The sequence below is a fragment of the Anopheles coustani genome, chromosome 3 (genome assembly GCF_943734705.1).
Source record: "Anopheles coustani chromosome 3, idAnoCousDA_361_x.2, whole genome shotgun sequence".
Classification (NCBI taxonomy): Eukaryota; Metazoa; Arthropoda; class Insecta; order Diptera; family Culicidae; genus Anopheles; species Anopheles coustani.
Window position 1 is genome coordinate 30,507,027 of NC_071288.1, and position 17,058 is coordinate 30,524,084.

Sequence of the window (17,058 nt, forward strand, 5' to 3'; positions counted from 1 at the left end):
GGAATTCTCTACGGGCAGGAGGAGGCAAACTTTTTCGTCGTTACTGTAAAGTTTGGGAATAAAGCATTGTAAAAAATGGGAAAAACAGAGATAATAATTATAAACACGTGAGCGACATAACAAAATTATTCTAAACCAAGAGCTACTTGCTAAGAACAGGAGTTATTAAGTGTTCTTGGATGATGAACATTTCAAACCTATATATGTTACCAAACATTTTGTAAACTATGATATAAACAAAACAAAGTGTCTTGCTTGCCGAGTGCTAGTTGGTTTAGAATTTTAGCATATTTTACAATGTAAAATTTTTACAAAAATTATATTTTCAATTATTCTTTATCACTGCTTCGTGACTGAAAAAGTTAAATTTAAAAGTTTGTTATACCCCTACATAAATATATGTCTATACCTCTAAGAACAAACCTCATACGAAAAAAAAGATTTCAACTTATACGAGTTCCTTAATTGGAACAAAAAATATTTACTAGTTCAAATCTTCACGTTACGGTGTTACGCGATATGATGCTATTCAAAAATGTCAACCATGGCGAATTAATGCAAATTTAAGTATGAAAGATTTTGTCGAAATTTGCCGACCACTGCCCTTTAACATGCTATTCCATGGGCTGACATCGACATTTGCATTCCGGCCTTTAGGCCAACGGTGCCATAAAGTTTGGATCTAACGTACGCTCCGGCTCAGGTAGCCCCGGTTCAATGTCAAGAGACCGGAAAGCGTTTCATTGCCAAAACGAAAATTCCGCCGTTTTTGTAGCGCACCCTCCCCTTTGCCTTCCCTTCGGTGTCGAGTTCCGTTCATTATCCATGACTAAGTGGGCCTAATGAACGGAAAAGTGGGGTGGGCGGTGGTTTCCTGTTTGGAAAGCTCCAAGAAACGGGAGCCCCCGAGCAAACAACTGCCCTAGCATCCGCTTTTCCACACCGAATGAAAGGATGTTCCGGTCGAACGAAGCTCTTAAGGTTTGTGGTTTTTAAGTTACGTTCGCCGGGAAGCCACGAAAATGGGAAGTGCGATACCGCAGCGCTCGTTATGGCGACATCGAACCATCGTTTTCTTAAGGCGCACGCACAGCTGCTCTTCGCCCCGTACCCTCGACCGGTTCCGGCGGTTTGTGCGAGCTCGTACGAAGTAATTCATTTACTTCAGCGGCCAATCGCTCTGACGGAACGGAAATACTCCCCGTTAGTGGGGGGGGGAGGTTTTTGGTTTCTATCGTCCGCCGGAAGGAGCCAGCCGGAAATCGTACCACTTGAGCGAGAGACAAAGGCCACCACCCCATCACGCTAGACCATCTTGCTTGCAGCATTACACCCGTCGGCGCTCGAATACAGTCGAATCCTTTTTTTCTCAGATTTCCCCTCGCGTTCCGTGCCACCCAGGACTAACATGGATGGGTGGCCATTAAAGAAAAACCACCCGGGTGGATGGTTGGGGGGAACTCATGATAAAAGTGCACTCTCGTACGAACCGTAAGGATGTTGGGATGACTTATGCTCGGAAATCGTTCGCTTTCACCACAAACCCCAAAACCGGATGTGGTGGAAGAGATAAAGAAAGGCTCGGTCGAGAGAATAGATAAATTTGAATGGACTGAAAAATGTCCCCCACCCGCCCTCCGACTTTCCTGCCGTCCGAAGTAAGTCAAGTAAGTGTATCAGAACCGATTCGTAACCGACGCCAACATTCAGCGAGCACAACATAAACGTTTCGAATAGTGAAAAATGGACAAAAGATCTAAACGATTGCTTAAGGGTCACTCAACTGAATACACAAAACCCACCCGTTTACAAAAAAAAAAAGAATTGAGTTCCACTTTGCCGAATGCTTGAACAAATGGAAAATGGATGCTCTTTGTAAATGATTGAACAAGCGTAATTTTATCAGTAGTTTATTTTGTTTGATCAAGAAGTAATTTTTCTTTCGTCTCTTTTTGATTTCTAAATGATTATTTATATTTTTTCCTTTATCTCTTTTAATATTTTTGAATCTGGTTTTTTCCTTTTTAACAGGACATTATTAATTACGTTATGATTTCTAAATGGTTCGGGCAACTGTCAAATCAAATAAAAGTTAAGTTTTGTTCTGTGTTACTCCTCAAGTTTTGTTCTGAGTTACTGAGTTCAGCCCAATGTCATGTTTGCCATTGCTCTATTATTCTCTAAATATACTTTCAAAACCATGTGCTATGTATTTTTTTATGTTACGGTGGATTGAATACATTTATAGATTTTTTTTACTATCAATGCTTTTATTTTATTATTACTTTATTGTTCAACCTTTGATTCTCCACTTTGAAATACTTTTTAAAGCGTTAAACCCTGCGAAAAAAAATCTTAAAAAACAGTATTTCTTCGCCCTCTACAGTTACAATATCTTCTAATACCAATTCTGCGAATGTCAAGCGGTAATAACTTAGCCTAAAGCGTAGGACTTGTCCACGAATTCCGTCAAATTGCTTTGAGGAGCACAATCTGTTTGATAAAAAAAAAATCATACACCCGCCTATCATCTTCACCGATCTGTGGTAATGCGCATGTTCACGGTTCTACAGGTCTCCAAGTGTATTCATTCGAATATTAATCATTCGATTATTGGAAGAAACTCCTTCCCACACTTCCATCCGGAACTAAGAGAATAAAAACCCTTCCGTCCATAGAAATGCGGCTGTTCTCCCCAATCGCAACCGCGCCTTTCATTTTCTGTTTATGAGTGAAAAATTGAATACATTCTTCGACAAGCATTCTTCGGTTGTCTGCCAAATTAATTAAACCCTTTTCTAATGCACCGTGGGGATTACCGGAGCGCTTGTAGGCGTTCGTGCCATCGAACGGCACCCACACGAAGAGATCCCCTAGCAGGCACGAGGAAAAATACTGTGGAACACCCGAACGGCCCCACGGGTCAAATAATAAATTTTATAAATGTGCCAAAACGTGCCTAGCGGGGTTCCGGAAGAGAAAGAAAAAACATCGGGCAATAACAACTGGTGTCATTTAACATCATTCATAATTTTTATCACGTTCTGCACGCGCTCGGTAGAAACGCAACCCTATCGTCTGACTGGCTGTGAAATTAGACCGGTACTTACATGTTGTGCCACCGAATGAAATATTTCCATTTGCGCCCGTGGTTCCCCAAAATGAGGAGAGAGGACAAAAGTAAGACGCGTTCCTTTCGCTGCTGGTGGACATTTTCTTTTCGTTTTTTTGGGGGTGGGCCATCGGTGCACTTGTCGGCGTTTCTTTACGACACGGAATTAAAATCACAATCACTCACCGGTCGGCACCGGGCGGACGAGATGGGAAGCAATCAGATAGGGCCGCGGGCGCATCCCGTGCGAAGATAAAGCGCCCCCGCGTTTCGGGCGGAAAACATTTTCCACTCCGACGCTACCAAAGCTTTCACCAAAGCTTCAGGCCGCAGCGGGCGGGAACGAGCGAAATTCAATTCAAGGCAAACGAAAAACCATCAACTTTCATTTAATGTTTTCGGGTCCTCGTTCGGTCGTTTCGTACCGGTCGGTACGGCCCGTAACGGCCAGTTGCGGAAGGATAGTCCAGCCCGCAACCCCCAATCCTCTACCGTCCCCGGGCGCGACCAGAGCCCGACGATAAAGCAAAACGAAAAATTGAATAAAGCATAACACTTATCCCTTCACTACGGCATCCAACCCGAATTCGTCGCCAGTGAAACGTTTTGGCAGCCGGGGACAAAAAAAAGGGGACCGCACTCGTGGATAAAAATGGTGATGTAAATTTTAGGCCACTTCCCGAACGCGTCTTTTATATCACTTTCCACTTTCCGGTCTGTCCACTCCACCCGACACGCGGGTCCACGTCCGGCCGGGCCCCGAAACCCCGTTGAGTAGCGGTGGTTAATACTGCGACAATAAATGTAAGTAACTTGCACTTTATCTTCGTCGAACTGTTTGCAGGGATCCAATAAACATTCGGCATCTTTTACCATCCACTTTCCAATTGAAATGAATTCTACCGCCGCCATTTAAGTTAGGCAAGTTCTACGGTGACAATCATACGATTCTAGATGATACGCTTACGCACAGTGGGCTTGTCGGCGAAGCTAGGCACGGTCAATCAACTTGTTTTGTTTTCTGTGTTATTTAATATTTTTAAATGATAAGTCGCTTTTAAGGATAATTATCTCTTCTGATGTTTAAGGTCTTATATACATACATTCTTCATCCTTCTGGACATAAACATATATTTGGTCATGGTAAAAATACCTTTCCATCGCAAAATTCTCAAAATCATACACAAAAAGTAAACAAAAACTGTCAACCGCGCCGTTTAGAAGAAAAAAGTTCCTCGTGTGGCTAGCCATTTTTCAATACATTGTTTACTTTGTATCAAGTATAACTTGGATGCCCCAACAAAGCCCACTCGTTGTGCAACTTAGAGACAATTATCTGTAATTTAAAACACTACCCAATTCGAACATTGGCGCCATAGCACATTGGTAAAGTATGAAGCGGCACTAATATCCAAAGTTTGTTCCACCGAGAACTATGACTTTGAAAAGCAACTTGTCGGCTATATTCAGCACTTTTTGCTTGAAAGTTGAAAAGCCACCCTTATTGATGGTGTAAGTTGTATTTTTACGGGCCACGGCTCCGAAGTTTTTACTCCAAAATGCACAACACAACCGATAGCTGTTACTCGAGTATTATTTTCCTTCCTGTTTCTTATTTTTGCTATAAGAATCGGCTATCGGAAACGTCAAACCGCTTCAACCGCTTCCCCACTGGTCCACTGTGCTTCCGCGCTGAAACGATTGCGCTGTTGATGGTGGTTGAAGCTTTATGCCGTTAGGGCGACGTCGTTTAATTCGCCGTGCCGATCTTCATCTGCTTTACGACAAAAAGAGTAAAGATTCTACCCTGATTGCCTTCCGCCGTTTGTCTTACAATCGCCGCCGCAAAGATTGTGTGCGATTCCCACATCGAAAGCGAGCAAGCACGAAAGGGATCCGAATCGATTTTGGCCAGCATGGTGTGCCTTTCTTTTCCCTTCCACCTATTAACACCCGTGTTTTCCGAGGGACCCATCCTCGGGGGAAATTTAGCTCAACAGGCCATAGCGGTGTAGCGGTATGGGGGAAAAAAAAAATTCCTTTGGGCAGGTTGAAACAATATTTGCTACGGTGTGTGCCCGGGCTCGGAGGCGAAAAAATCTCACCTGCGCTTTTGGGGACGAATTACTGCCGGTCGGTGCGACTTACTCCATGAATAATGCATCAACCAGGTCTGTGCGAGTCGTTGCCATATGTAAGTGTTATTGAGCGGACGGGGCGAACGAGAGTTTTCCCCCGTCGCACGGCTCATTTCCGCCAAGACGAAGTCGAAACATTATCATCACCATCGATCGACTTCAGCTTCACGCGTCCCGGGCATGTGATACTCGATACTTCCCTACTTGGCATTGTCTTACCCTCTGCTGCCGATGGGGCCAAGGTGTTGGTGTGTTGCTTCCCGTTGACGAATGTCCGGAACGTGAGCCCGACGGCACACAATACAGGTCAACCGGAAAGGGACCCACAAGCGGGTGGATGGTTTTTCTTTGCCCATTTTCAGTGCCGTAGAGTGGTAGAACTATTTCCACCGGTCGTGGCGGACGCGCACGAACCGTAAATCAGAAAACCGCTTACAACTAGTCGTCATTGTTGCCGTGCGTCATGTCAAGCCCAAGAAAGGATGAAAGAAAAAGGTCATAACAAATGTTATTTCCTGCCTCACCCGTGGCCACCCCCGGAGCGTTCGTGCTCTCGATTAGGGGATGGATCTTGAGCTGATCATTTATCACACGGAATACCTTGCGCCTGGCGGAACGGGTGAGCAAATAAAGTCGGACCGGTTCCGCCGACCGATACCTGCGCCAATGAGTTGCCATTTGTTCGACGAGGTGGACGTTTTCGGGGGCGAGGTAGGGGACCCACAAATTGATTGTTCCGGCATCGAACAAGGTCACGGTTGGGCCTCTTATAGACCTCAACTCCTCCCACCCCCACACCCCCACTCCCGTCCCTTGCCAAAGGCACATCAATTGCTCCCGACGGGGTGGTTTTCGCTGATTCGTGTCGTAACCGAACCGGTAACTTCCGACCGGTAGAGAGTGGATTGAATTCGTTCGATGGCGTGCACGATCGGGGGCGTGCCTAGGATTAATCAGCCGGAAACGCAGTGCGGCCGCCAAAAGGCAACCGATAGAGATTGTCCGTCATGAATTATGCCACCCCTCGTGCGGCACTCTCTTTTCATTTCTCCAAAAGGATCTCCCCCGGTGTCCGAGGCCATGTGCATCTTTTCTGGGATGAAAATGTTCCGTCCACCGATACTTTTTGTTTATCTCACTCAACCAACTGCTTCCCTTCCCCGAACCCCACCCCACTCCCCCCCAGCGCACGATCGAAGGGTACGATAGATATATTCAATTAGCAATCTTTTCCCGCACGCCACCAAATATTGACGGCCAGACGTCGTGTGCCGTTGAACTTGACCGTCGAGCGTGAGCGGGAAGATTTTATCGTGAAGTGCCTTGTTCATGGCACTTGGCAAACCGTTCCCCGGCCGGCACCATCCCCGTGTGCCACCATCAGATTATTTGTCGCCATCCAGCATTGCGAGCGATGCCGAGACATGACCAGTGGTAATTTTATTCAAAAACAAACCATCAAATAGCCCCGCAGCGGAGAGGTTGGACCGTTGGTGGGACGCACAACCTTGAAAATATTTTATTCAATAGCGTTACCCTTGCTGATAACTGGAGAATATTTGCAAAATCAGGATATTCGTATGAAGCACCAGGCGGCTCCATCGAAATAGAAATCTTTTAACCCTTACGATGGCACGATGGTCGTTTTTAACACCGACCCGGCTATTTGTCTGCAAATAATTGGTTTTTGCTTCTTGTGGAAAATGTATCTGGTAGGAAATTTTGAAAAAAAAATCTTATGCTTCATAGTTGAATTGAATATCTAAAAACTAATTATAAATCACTTAATCCTGTGGTATTGGATCACAAGAAAACTGAAGTACACTTTCAAATCAATGCTATTCACACTGTACATACAGGGTAAAATTATATTTTTAATGAAAACAAATAATAAATTTGTCCTTCAAATAGTTGCTAATCAAGTCATTTCCCATGGCAGATCCAACCTCTTTGATACTGATTTGGATCGAGTTATAATTCGGAATGCTTTATAGATTCATTTAGAAAAATGTTTTTTTTTTTCTATCAAATTGTAAAAATGTATTTTAAATGATCCACGTCAGCATTTAAAAATTGAATGCCCAAATATTGATGATTATTTTTCATAAATTTATACTATTTTCCAATGAAATATGGTAGAAGTTTTTCAATCAATGTAAATATAAATATGTTGGTGTTCTAATCGATATCATCTGATAATTTCATGCACAAACATTGGTGAATATTTTGAACTATTTTGTACAGTTGTTCAATAAAATTAAGTAGCAATATTTTAACAGTAAAGAAATAAAAAAAAATATCAAGCAATCGTTTTCTTAAATGTTTCAATTGTTTCATCTGTGCAAACTAACCTGATTATTTTATGATTTTAATATTGCGTGCAACTAAGAGTTAATTCTAATATGATAAATGAGCAAAGTCCTCGATGGACGGCGAGATATATCAGAAATCATATGCGACTAGCCTTGGTCGATGGTGTTTTTTTTTTCTTCCTATGACCTCCCGCCGAAACTCGACCCTGCCAGCTCAGACGGGATCGAACGTTTTCCGTCCCCGAACGGGGAGCGTATAAATGATAAAATATTACCCAATCGGCCATATTTATCCGCCGTGCGCTTGGGTCACCTCCGCGTGCCCATTGAAAGCTTGCCGCCATTAGGGTCGGTCGGAGTTCTGCATTAGCAGTGCCGGCCTTAACACTGGCTAAGGGCACCAGTTTGTGTCAAATAATTTACGATTATCCTCCGAATATGTGTGTGTGTGTGTGTGTGTATGTGTTTGCGCGTGTTCGAGTGCCAACTTCGGGTATGTCCCTCTGTTCAGGGCCTTGGTGTTCAGGGAACCCGTGAAGTGAAGGATAAAAATGATAGATGGTCCGCACCGCAACCAAAGTTGTTACTTTTCCATTTTCCGAGCGTTGCTCGTCCAGAAGATTCTCGCATTCCACCCCTCTCGATCTCGATAGCGGAAACCTAGTTTGATTAAACAGAAGGCGAATTTAAATGCCGTCTAGCAAGCGCTACTCGTCCTCTCTCCTTCCATGCCAGGGGTCATTTGTTTCACTGTTAACACCGTCTCTCCTGGAATTAGTAGCGATAAACAACCACTCCACACCCCCACCAATCGGTGACCCCTCCCGGGACCGGAAGACGCCGGATGGTGTATTACCACATCAAACAGTGGACCGACGAGGACCGACAAAAGTGAAAACGATGGTAAGTCTCGTGGTACTATGCCATTGCTTCCAGGGTTGGGTTCGGTCGCAATACCACCGCACCGTGGTCCATCGGGTGTCCGGCAAACTTTGCCAGCTTCAAATTAAGTGGAACCACAGCGAACAACACCAACCACCACAACCAACCAACCAACCAACCAACCAGCGTGCAAAAAGGCAGAAAATAAAATAAAAAATAAAATCTAAGCCTCGGTGACGAAGTCCGGAGTCTTTTATGCGACGCGATAAAGTTGGATGTTTAGCTGCCGGGGCCCCGGCACTTCTCCCTCCAACCCGCCGCGGGCCCCGAGTTGTCGTGGTCGACTAAGATTAATTGAACACGAAGCACGACGGTCCGGGCGACCGTTTTGGGGGGCAGCTTTTTGGAGGAAAAGCGATGGCCGTTGGATACGGTTTGTTATGGTAAGCAGTTCCGGGGGTAAAATATCTGCACTTTTTCACGCCAATTTTCATCCAGGCCCCGGTCGTTGGCGAACCGATCGGTGCGTATTTTTACCGACGCTCGTTCGCTTCGGGTTTCTCGCCACAATTTTTCTTTTCCCTTCGAACCGCATTTGGGGAGTGGGGAGGTTTTAAGGGGGCGGGCGTGGAAAGTGCTGTATTCCTTTCTGTTCAAATCTCAAAATTCAAGGTCGATATTGGGCGACAAACCCCGGTTCGAATCCAGCGGCACCCGCTTATCCGTCCTCCCAACGGGACTATTATTATCTTCGACATAATGAGGGTTGAGCTGGTTAGGTCACTTTCGGTCCAAGTCCGTGGCGCCTCCTGCCACACACAAAGGCCGGGGGCTGAAGATGCCAAGATATGAGACAGCACCCACGCACCCACACACACACACACACGCACGCACGCATGGAGAGGTTAAAGTTTTCCAAAAGCCTTCCGATCAGTCCGCCGGTGCGAGTAATCTTTTGCCGGACGAATGCTCGGAAAAGCTAGACTGGGGCGTAACGTTACGCAGCTTACGGATGGATATTTCTATTAATGGCGAACGCAACGAAGCCGCCCATCCCGCCCAATACTGCCGCCCTCATCCATCACACGCCGCCCGCCCTTCGCAATCGAGCCGAAAGGAGCATCGAGAAGAAACGTTCCTTCGTTCCCGCTTTTATTTTCTCGCTTTCCTTCATCTTCGTTCATTTCGCCGCCCGTTTTGGCCGTTACGTTGTCTTTCTTGGGCCGAGAGAGAGGAAACAAATCGACGATCCGCCAACTCCCCGGCAGTTTGTTGCCCGGCGTATAATTCGCCCGTTACCATCGGGCGGGAAATCTGATGTCGCTAGGGATAATGATAATGATTGCCGAGGTTGATTTGCTACGGAGGAGTCAGTTTTTCTTCTTCCTTCTGGCTGCTCACTCAATGTGTGTGTGTGTGAGTTTGTTTATGGATGAATTCGGGCAATGTTGCGACCGGGCGAGCTAACGGCGAGGAAGCAAAACATTTCGTCGTTACATCGTTTTGGTGGCTGTTTGACTTTGAACGAGCTTTGAGAGCCAAAGACAAAAATAAAACACTGCAAAAAAATAACATAAATAAATCGGATGGATTATGCCAAACCGAACGGTCCATCCGCCAGACCGATCCGGGCCATCGACGAAACCTTGAGTTTGCAATTTTAAACCGGATCTCGGTCCCGCATAAATTGGAAGCCTTTTTTGTGTTTTTAAAAATTCTCGGTAATTTATTATTTGAGCTTTGTGCTTTGGGGGACGAAATGTAAAATGTTAAAAACAGCATAAATGTTAAAAATGTTTTCAATAGAACTCGTTTGATTTTCTATAGCTTTGATCTTTCAGTTCTGTGTTTTTGCATCATGCACATTTGGCGCAAACAAGATAATGGTCATATACAACAACAACAAAATCTTACACACTAATTACGTTTTAATATTTTGAGAAAAGCTTCTTTCTATTCAAAAACACACTGCTCATTGCTACAAGTTTTACAATAATCGATAATCCAAAACTCGTGTTCATCTATTATATATTTTTGCTTTTTATTGTTTGGAGCTTTGTGTACATTAAAAACTCGACTATTACTGCACCTTCACTTCTGAAAGTTTCCACACATCAAGTTTAGGCACTGCATCTCTTGTTGCTTTGTTTAATCACTACACTTCTTGTCAAAAAACGCGATTTGACAGTAAATTTCTGGGCAAAAATAACAGCAAAAGTCCTCGTTTAATAAGGGTACAGATAAAACTTCTCAAAACAACGATATCAAATAAAAATATAATACTATAGAATGCTTTGTCCAGAACTATATTTCGATCGGTTTCGTCGTAAAGAATAAAAAAGTAAAGAATAAAACAAATATATAACTCCTTTCTGCACTTCTTCTTAGCCGAGGTTCGTCGGTGCGTCATAGCTTGTTATTTTATAGTGTGGTAATTTAAATGTTCATTTCCACAACACATATAAAAACGATTAACACAACGCATTTTGTTCTTCACTTTTCTAGATAGTCACCAAATCACCAATTTTCTAGATAGGGACCAAATAATTTTGTTAAAATTTTCAACAGTACCTTCATTGGAATCATTAACAACAGACATTCAATTTACACTTTAACCATGGTGTATGTCAAAGGAATGGTACTAACATTTTTAATTTCATACATGAAGCAATTTGATTACTTAAAATAGTTTAAAAATTGCACCAGGTATTACTACCTTTAAGATCTGTTCCCGACGAAGAAAAGCCAAATAGCATTTATAGCAAGTCAACTCGCACCCAGTTACATCTTTGCGAGAAGTTTTCATGCGATTGAAATGATAATGATGACGGTCGAATATTTAATATCATTCCAAAGGAAAGGGTATGTGTTCGTCCAAACCAGTCAGCTTCGAAATTTAAATTATGTCTTCAACGGTCATATAAAAACTACCGAAACGTGCTCCAATCCCGAGTATCATCATTCGTGACATCCGATCGTTCGTTCTACTCGATGCAATCACCATTTCATCACTGTCCAAGACGCTGGAATCCAATTAATCGATGATTCGTGCGAAACATCGCTCGGACTGACTTTCGGGCAGGCATGTTGTGTGTAGCAACGCAGAACTTTGGGTGCGTCTGTGATTAAATTACTGTCCCACAGCTGCCGCAATATTTCCGATGGGTTGCGGCCTTGCGAAAACTTTGCGGAGTCCGTTTTCCGAGCCCATCGTACACACATGCTCACTGTGCCCTTGCTCTTGCTATCTCTTCCCATCCTCCCATCGTCCGGTTGCGATGCGAGTAGGCTTGCATTCCTGTGAATGGTTTCATTGCTTCATAAATCAACCACCGTTGGCACGAAGCGGACGTTGAGCACGAGACCGGACGTGCGATGGACGCCGGAGACGAGACGGACGGAGCCACCGGCACGCAGTGGACAACGGCGGCGGCCGTGGAAACGTTTGTCGCCCACTGTCTTGGCTGCCTGCCGCAGGAGGAGGAAACGGGCGGCCGCACCAACTGGACCTGGACCGTTCACGACGGCGGCGTGGAGAGGAGGGCCGGTCGAGGGCCCAACTTTACCGCCTCCCAGTACGAAACGCTCGACGCCCAGGAGGACTTTCCCCGGTACGAGATCGACCCGGCCTATCAGCTGCGCTACAGCATCCTCGGCACGGTTCTGCTGACGTGAGTAGCAACTTTCACACATATTTTCCCAATTTTCCAGCACTCGCCAGGGCCCCGGGGTAGGGTCCCGAGAAAAGTTACAAACCTCGAAAAAAAAGAACAGTTCAGGTTGACATATTTTTCAGCTACAAAAAAAGCATTTATTTCGAGCATTTTATGCGCATCTTCCACTTCCACAAGCGGACTTGTCCTTCCACATCGTACAAGTGGCTTTTGGGTCGGTGTCGGCATTGTATTTTCCGGTAATTTCCTCTCTCCCCAGCAGTCCCGCGCGGGCGGGCGGTTGCACAATTGATAATTGACTGCGGAATTGATTAATAGACGCACGACCGAAGATTTCTTTTTTGTCCAGCGATTTGCCGAACCAAAACTCACTCCCACTGCAAAACCCCCAAATTGTTTCCAGTGAAGCGTAAAAATGCTTTCATTCCCCCCCCCCTCCTCCCTCCCCGCCCCCCGCGATTCGATTGTGTGATTTTGCTTTGGGTGAGTTTTCCACCGCGCTCCACTGCCATTTGCCGTCCCACACAATCAAGCGGACAACACTGCACGCTTCATCATCATGTTTCTCCTCGCATCAACTGTTATCAATCTCGCAGTGTTGCTCCCCAATGTCCACCCCCGCTCGGTCAATACCCTCCCAAGACGTGGGAGGATGCTTGCGGGAACTGGCGCGAGGGCGATGGCAAGGCGGCAACACTAAAGCGTTCCCGACGGCAATGGCGTCCCACGGGATCCACCCAGGAGATCCAGTCGGAAGCGATAACGAAGCAAAACATTTCGAGCCCGACAGCACACACAGGGAAATGTGTTCTGGGGCAGATGAAGCGGGAGAAAAAGAGGGAAAAGAACAAAAAATCTAAATACAACGTCACCGTATCCGAACGTCATCTAGCGGTGGAAATTTTACTCCATTGTTCGATGGAAAATGGAGTGAGAGCGAGCGTGGGAAGGGAGGGTAGTGAAAAAGCTTTCCATACATCATACAACGTTCCGTCCGGCTGTTTACTGCTTTCATCCTCCGGCCACGAAACGCAAAGAAACAACACGATGGCGGCGTGAGAAAGAAATCATGCAGATATAAATAAATAAAGTGACACTTTTGTGTCGCAAAAATCGCTGCCTGGCAAAGTGCGTTTCCATCATTGCGGACGGGGCATCCCTCCCGAACCCCAACAGCCACGGAAAGGGTCTGCCACGGACAGACGACGCGGGCCGTGCGAAATGATGGGGCGAAATGTTTTCATAAAATTTTCGATTAGGCTTCTTGCGCTTGGTTTTATTTAATGGCCACAGCGGTATGCGGCTGTTGCTTGCCGATTGAACGATACTCATAAATCAACGACCGGTTTATGAATTAGTCGACCGGCGGTGGGCGGGACTTTGCGGAGGAAGAGGCGGCGATGGCCTCGGAATTGGCTAATTTTCGAGGCGGGTTGCGATGCCATTTTCCGATTTTTCCAGTAAGTCCCGGCTTAACTTGTTCCGGCCAGGGAAGTCTTGAACAAATTTTAAGCCTCCGCTTCGTGGTTCATAATTTATGTATGGATGCTGATAACCTACTTTTCTGGTAATAAATGCAAGGGATGAACGCATAAATAAAATATAATTCCACTCAGAACGTACAACTTGAAATTCGATGCCACCGCGACACCTCAACCATGTTTGACGAGGACTGTATCGATGCTTTGCGCCATTCCTTATCGGCTCTATGCGGTACGCAAATGGAACATCAAATCAAATTGCCGATCTTGCACAAAAGAGTCAAATTGAACGTCAAATCAAATACCAGGTCTTGCTAAAAATACTTTCTTCCCGTCCATGTTCAAGAGTGTTCAAAGAGCGCTCAACATGGATACGGAAATAAAAAGCCAGAATCAACGAGCGGAAGTTTGAAGCACTTGCAGTTAAATTGTCCGTAGAATTGTTTTAACTGTCCTGCACATTAACAAGTCCAACAGAGTAATTTGATTGAGTTTTTCAAATTACCTAATTTTTGGATTAATATTCCATGGTTTCCGCATGCTAAAAAATTGTGAATAAAAACCAATTATGTTTGTCAAATTTGGGCCCAAAACCCTTAAAGTCTAGACTGGTTACTATCGTTCTACTGATTTATTAGATTTTTGAACGCCTCAATGAAAATTCAACAAATATACAAGAAAATTAAAGTTATTGGTTTATGAATAGGAAATTTGTTTTGACCAAACCAACATGAGAAAAAGGATGGACTAAAAAAAGATAGAATATTTGAAATAGATGTAAAAACAGAATTTTTATAATTGAAAATATAAAAATTGAACACTACGAGTAAAATTATGCTATATTTTAATTCTATATTCTATATTCAAATGTAGTAAAGGATTTTACTATGAAAGTTACGAGTTTTACGATTGAGCAAAGCGAATTAGCACGGTTTACAGTTGAAACTTGGTAATAAAAACTCTTCGGTTGAATTAAATAATTATTGAAATAATACTAATAATAGCAACGTAAAACGCCAGAAACACGTCGTTTTACTAGTAGAAAAATTTCATTTTTTAAATTCGCATGCTATAAGTCAGCAACGATTTGGCTTAGGTCTCTGTTACTTGTGCTTTGCGTCTCGGTCACAAATAACTAATAAGTAGCTCGTATTATTGATGATTTATGTACTAGATATTGTATAGATATTGTAATAAAATGAGCTTATTGTTCCGAATTGACCCGTACTTTAAACAGTCTCTTTTATCTCAGAACTGGAAGAATACAAAAGGGAGGTTTGATGGCCCGTTGGCATGATTATATTAATCAATCTTTGACAAAGGATGCTCCTCTGTTTGGTGACCTACATTTTTAGCTAATGCATTTCTAGGTCAGCCTTAGAGAAAGGACAACACGAAATTACTTGGACAATAGGTCTTTAAGTATCTTATTAAAGACCGTATTGTTCCTATGTAATTTTCCAGGAAGTTACGACTCACTCAGCTCATGGCGGGCAGAAACGACTAAATTTGGCTGCGTTTGGCAAAAATAACATTCAATTGATGGGCCGCAGCGCGTCGTAAACTCAAATATAGACTACCGAACCACTACACGTTGCCAGTTCAATGATCCCCGGAAATAACGCCGCCGGTTCTTGGGGTTCTGGCGTCTACGCTCTCGGCTGACCCCATTCAATGTATCCATTTCGGCGGCGGCTCAGCATCGAGACGGATGGGCTCCCACTGGCTGGGATTATCGTTCGGCCAATTCTTCATCCTTAGGTTTTATTTATTGCATGGTTTCCCCAACCCACCCGCCATTACCGTTGGAGGGTTTTTCCCAAACCTCGGACGTGGCCGTAATTCCCCTCTCATTACAGTATCGCGACCCCTTAGCCGAGACTTTGGGGAAGGACCATCCCCCCCAAGCCCGGATTGCAGACAGCGTTTCAAGATGGATCACCTCTGCTCCGTCCCTCACCGACTCTGTTTCAATCGTTGCAGGGTGGCGTACGCGCTCGTGTTTATCGTCGGCCTGCTGGGGAACATCTCGGTCGTGATCGTGGTGAAGAAAAGCACCATGATGCGATCGCCCACAAACCGATTCATCGTCAATCTGGCGTATGCTGATTTATTGGTCAATTTTCTCTGCCTACCGTTCACGCTGATCGGCAACCTCTACCCAGGTGAGTTCTAATTCTGTCACTTTGGTTGGTGGTTGGTGACAGTTTTCCCCCTAAAGATTCCCGCTAACCCCGTTCGCGTACCGCGCATTCGATGCACGAAAGGTCGCTGTACTACAAACGCTGCGACGCTTGCTGGGTCTCGAAGGCGGAGAATGAGGGTTAGATTTATGTTTTCGCTTCGACACCGATAAGAGCAATCCACCAATCCAAAGCCAGCCCACCGAGAGCCCGGAGCGAGACGGGGGAAAAAAAATTAACTACCGGATAAAAGGACCTCCGGCAGCATAGGATGCGACGCGGGTGGCGGAAATCTGCACAAACATACTTCCGGACGGAAGTGCGCGTGTGGGCTCCAGTTGGTGGTTTAAGTTGAAAAATTTATTGACTTTTAAATTGACTGCTGACAAGCGTCCCCGGAGGCCGAAGGTGAGCCCCGGTTGGCAGCGGAATCATTTTCCTCGCCTGAGCCAAACGCGGCGCGGCGCGACACGAAGAAAAGGAGATTGATTTATCTGCAGCACTTCAGTGTGCCGAGCTCTGCTTCGCCACGTTTTGCGCGGCTTTCATGAGCTTTGTGTGACTCCAGGGGGTCGAGCAGGGGTCGAATGAAAAAAAAATACTCCAATTTAATTCCTTTGAAAAATTAGAAAATATATCTTACGCGAAACATATGTGTTAGTATATGTTACCAAATGGAGTGCAATAAATTTAGATTCAAGCCAAAATACTAAATGAAAATGAAATATGTTAAACGAACATTTAAGGATATTTTATTAATATCTATAAAAAAATGATATTTTCCCAGAAAAGGTAGAGAGAAGAATCACAATTAGTCAAGGTTGATTTATTTTCTTTTTTGGAGCCAATCCAAAGAGTTGCCACAATTCAAACACAAAGCAAACAGAAAAAGATATTATGTAAAAACCATGTGCATATATGCGTAACAAGTCGATTAAGTTGACATTGCATTATGAAAATAATAACAAAAAGAGAAAAACGAGATAATAAAAGAGTGTCTCTTAAAATGATTAAAATCTTTGGGATCTCGTTGAAAGCGTATAATGCTAGCAAAAACTGAAATGGAAAATTAAACAAGATTCAATCATATGCGTGGTATTGAAAACAAAATAATCAAATAGAATATATCACAATGAGTTGTTTCTAAATTCGGTGTTTGTGGCATCTTATTTTCAGTCATTATGAAATCATTTCTCATGATAACCTATCGAATCCCTCCGGAGATCCGGAGCCTCCCATTAAAGTTCAGAGTTTTCAATTTTGAATCCATAACACA

General features: G+C 44.3%; 1 protein-coding gene across 1 annotated transcript in view; it reads left to right on the forward strand.

The window, feature by feature from the left end:
- LOC131261037 (neuropeptide SIFamide receptor-like) overlaps window positions 1-17,058 on the forward strand; it is a 35,107-nt gene that overhangs the window by 13,640 nt on the left and 4,409 nt on the right. Inside the window, exons 2-3 of the mRNA XM_058262924.1 lie at window positions 11,733-12,115; window positions 15,583-15,764. Coding sequence (XP_058118907.1) covers window positions 11,820-12,115; window positions 15,583-15,764 — 478 coding nt within the window. The 5' untranslated portion in view covers window positions 11,733-11,819. The remainder of the gene's footprint in view (window positions 1-11,732; window positions 12,116-15,582; window positions 15,765-17,058) is intronic.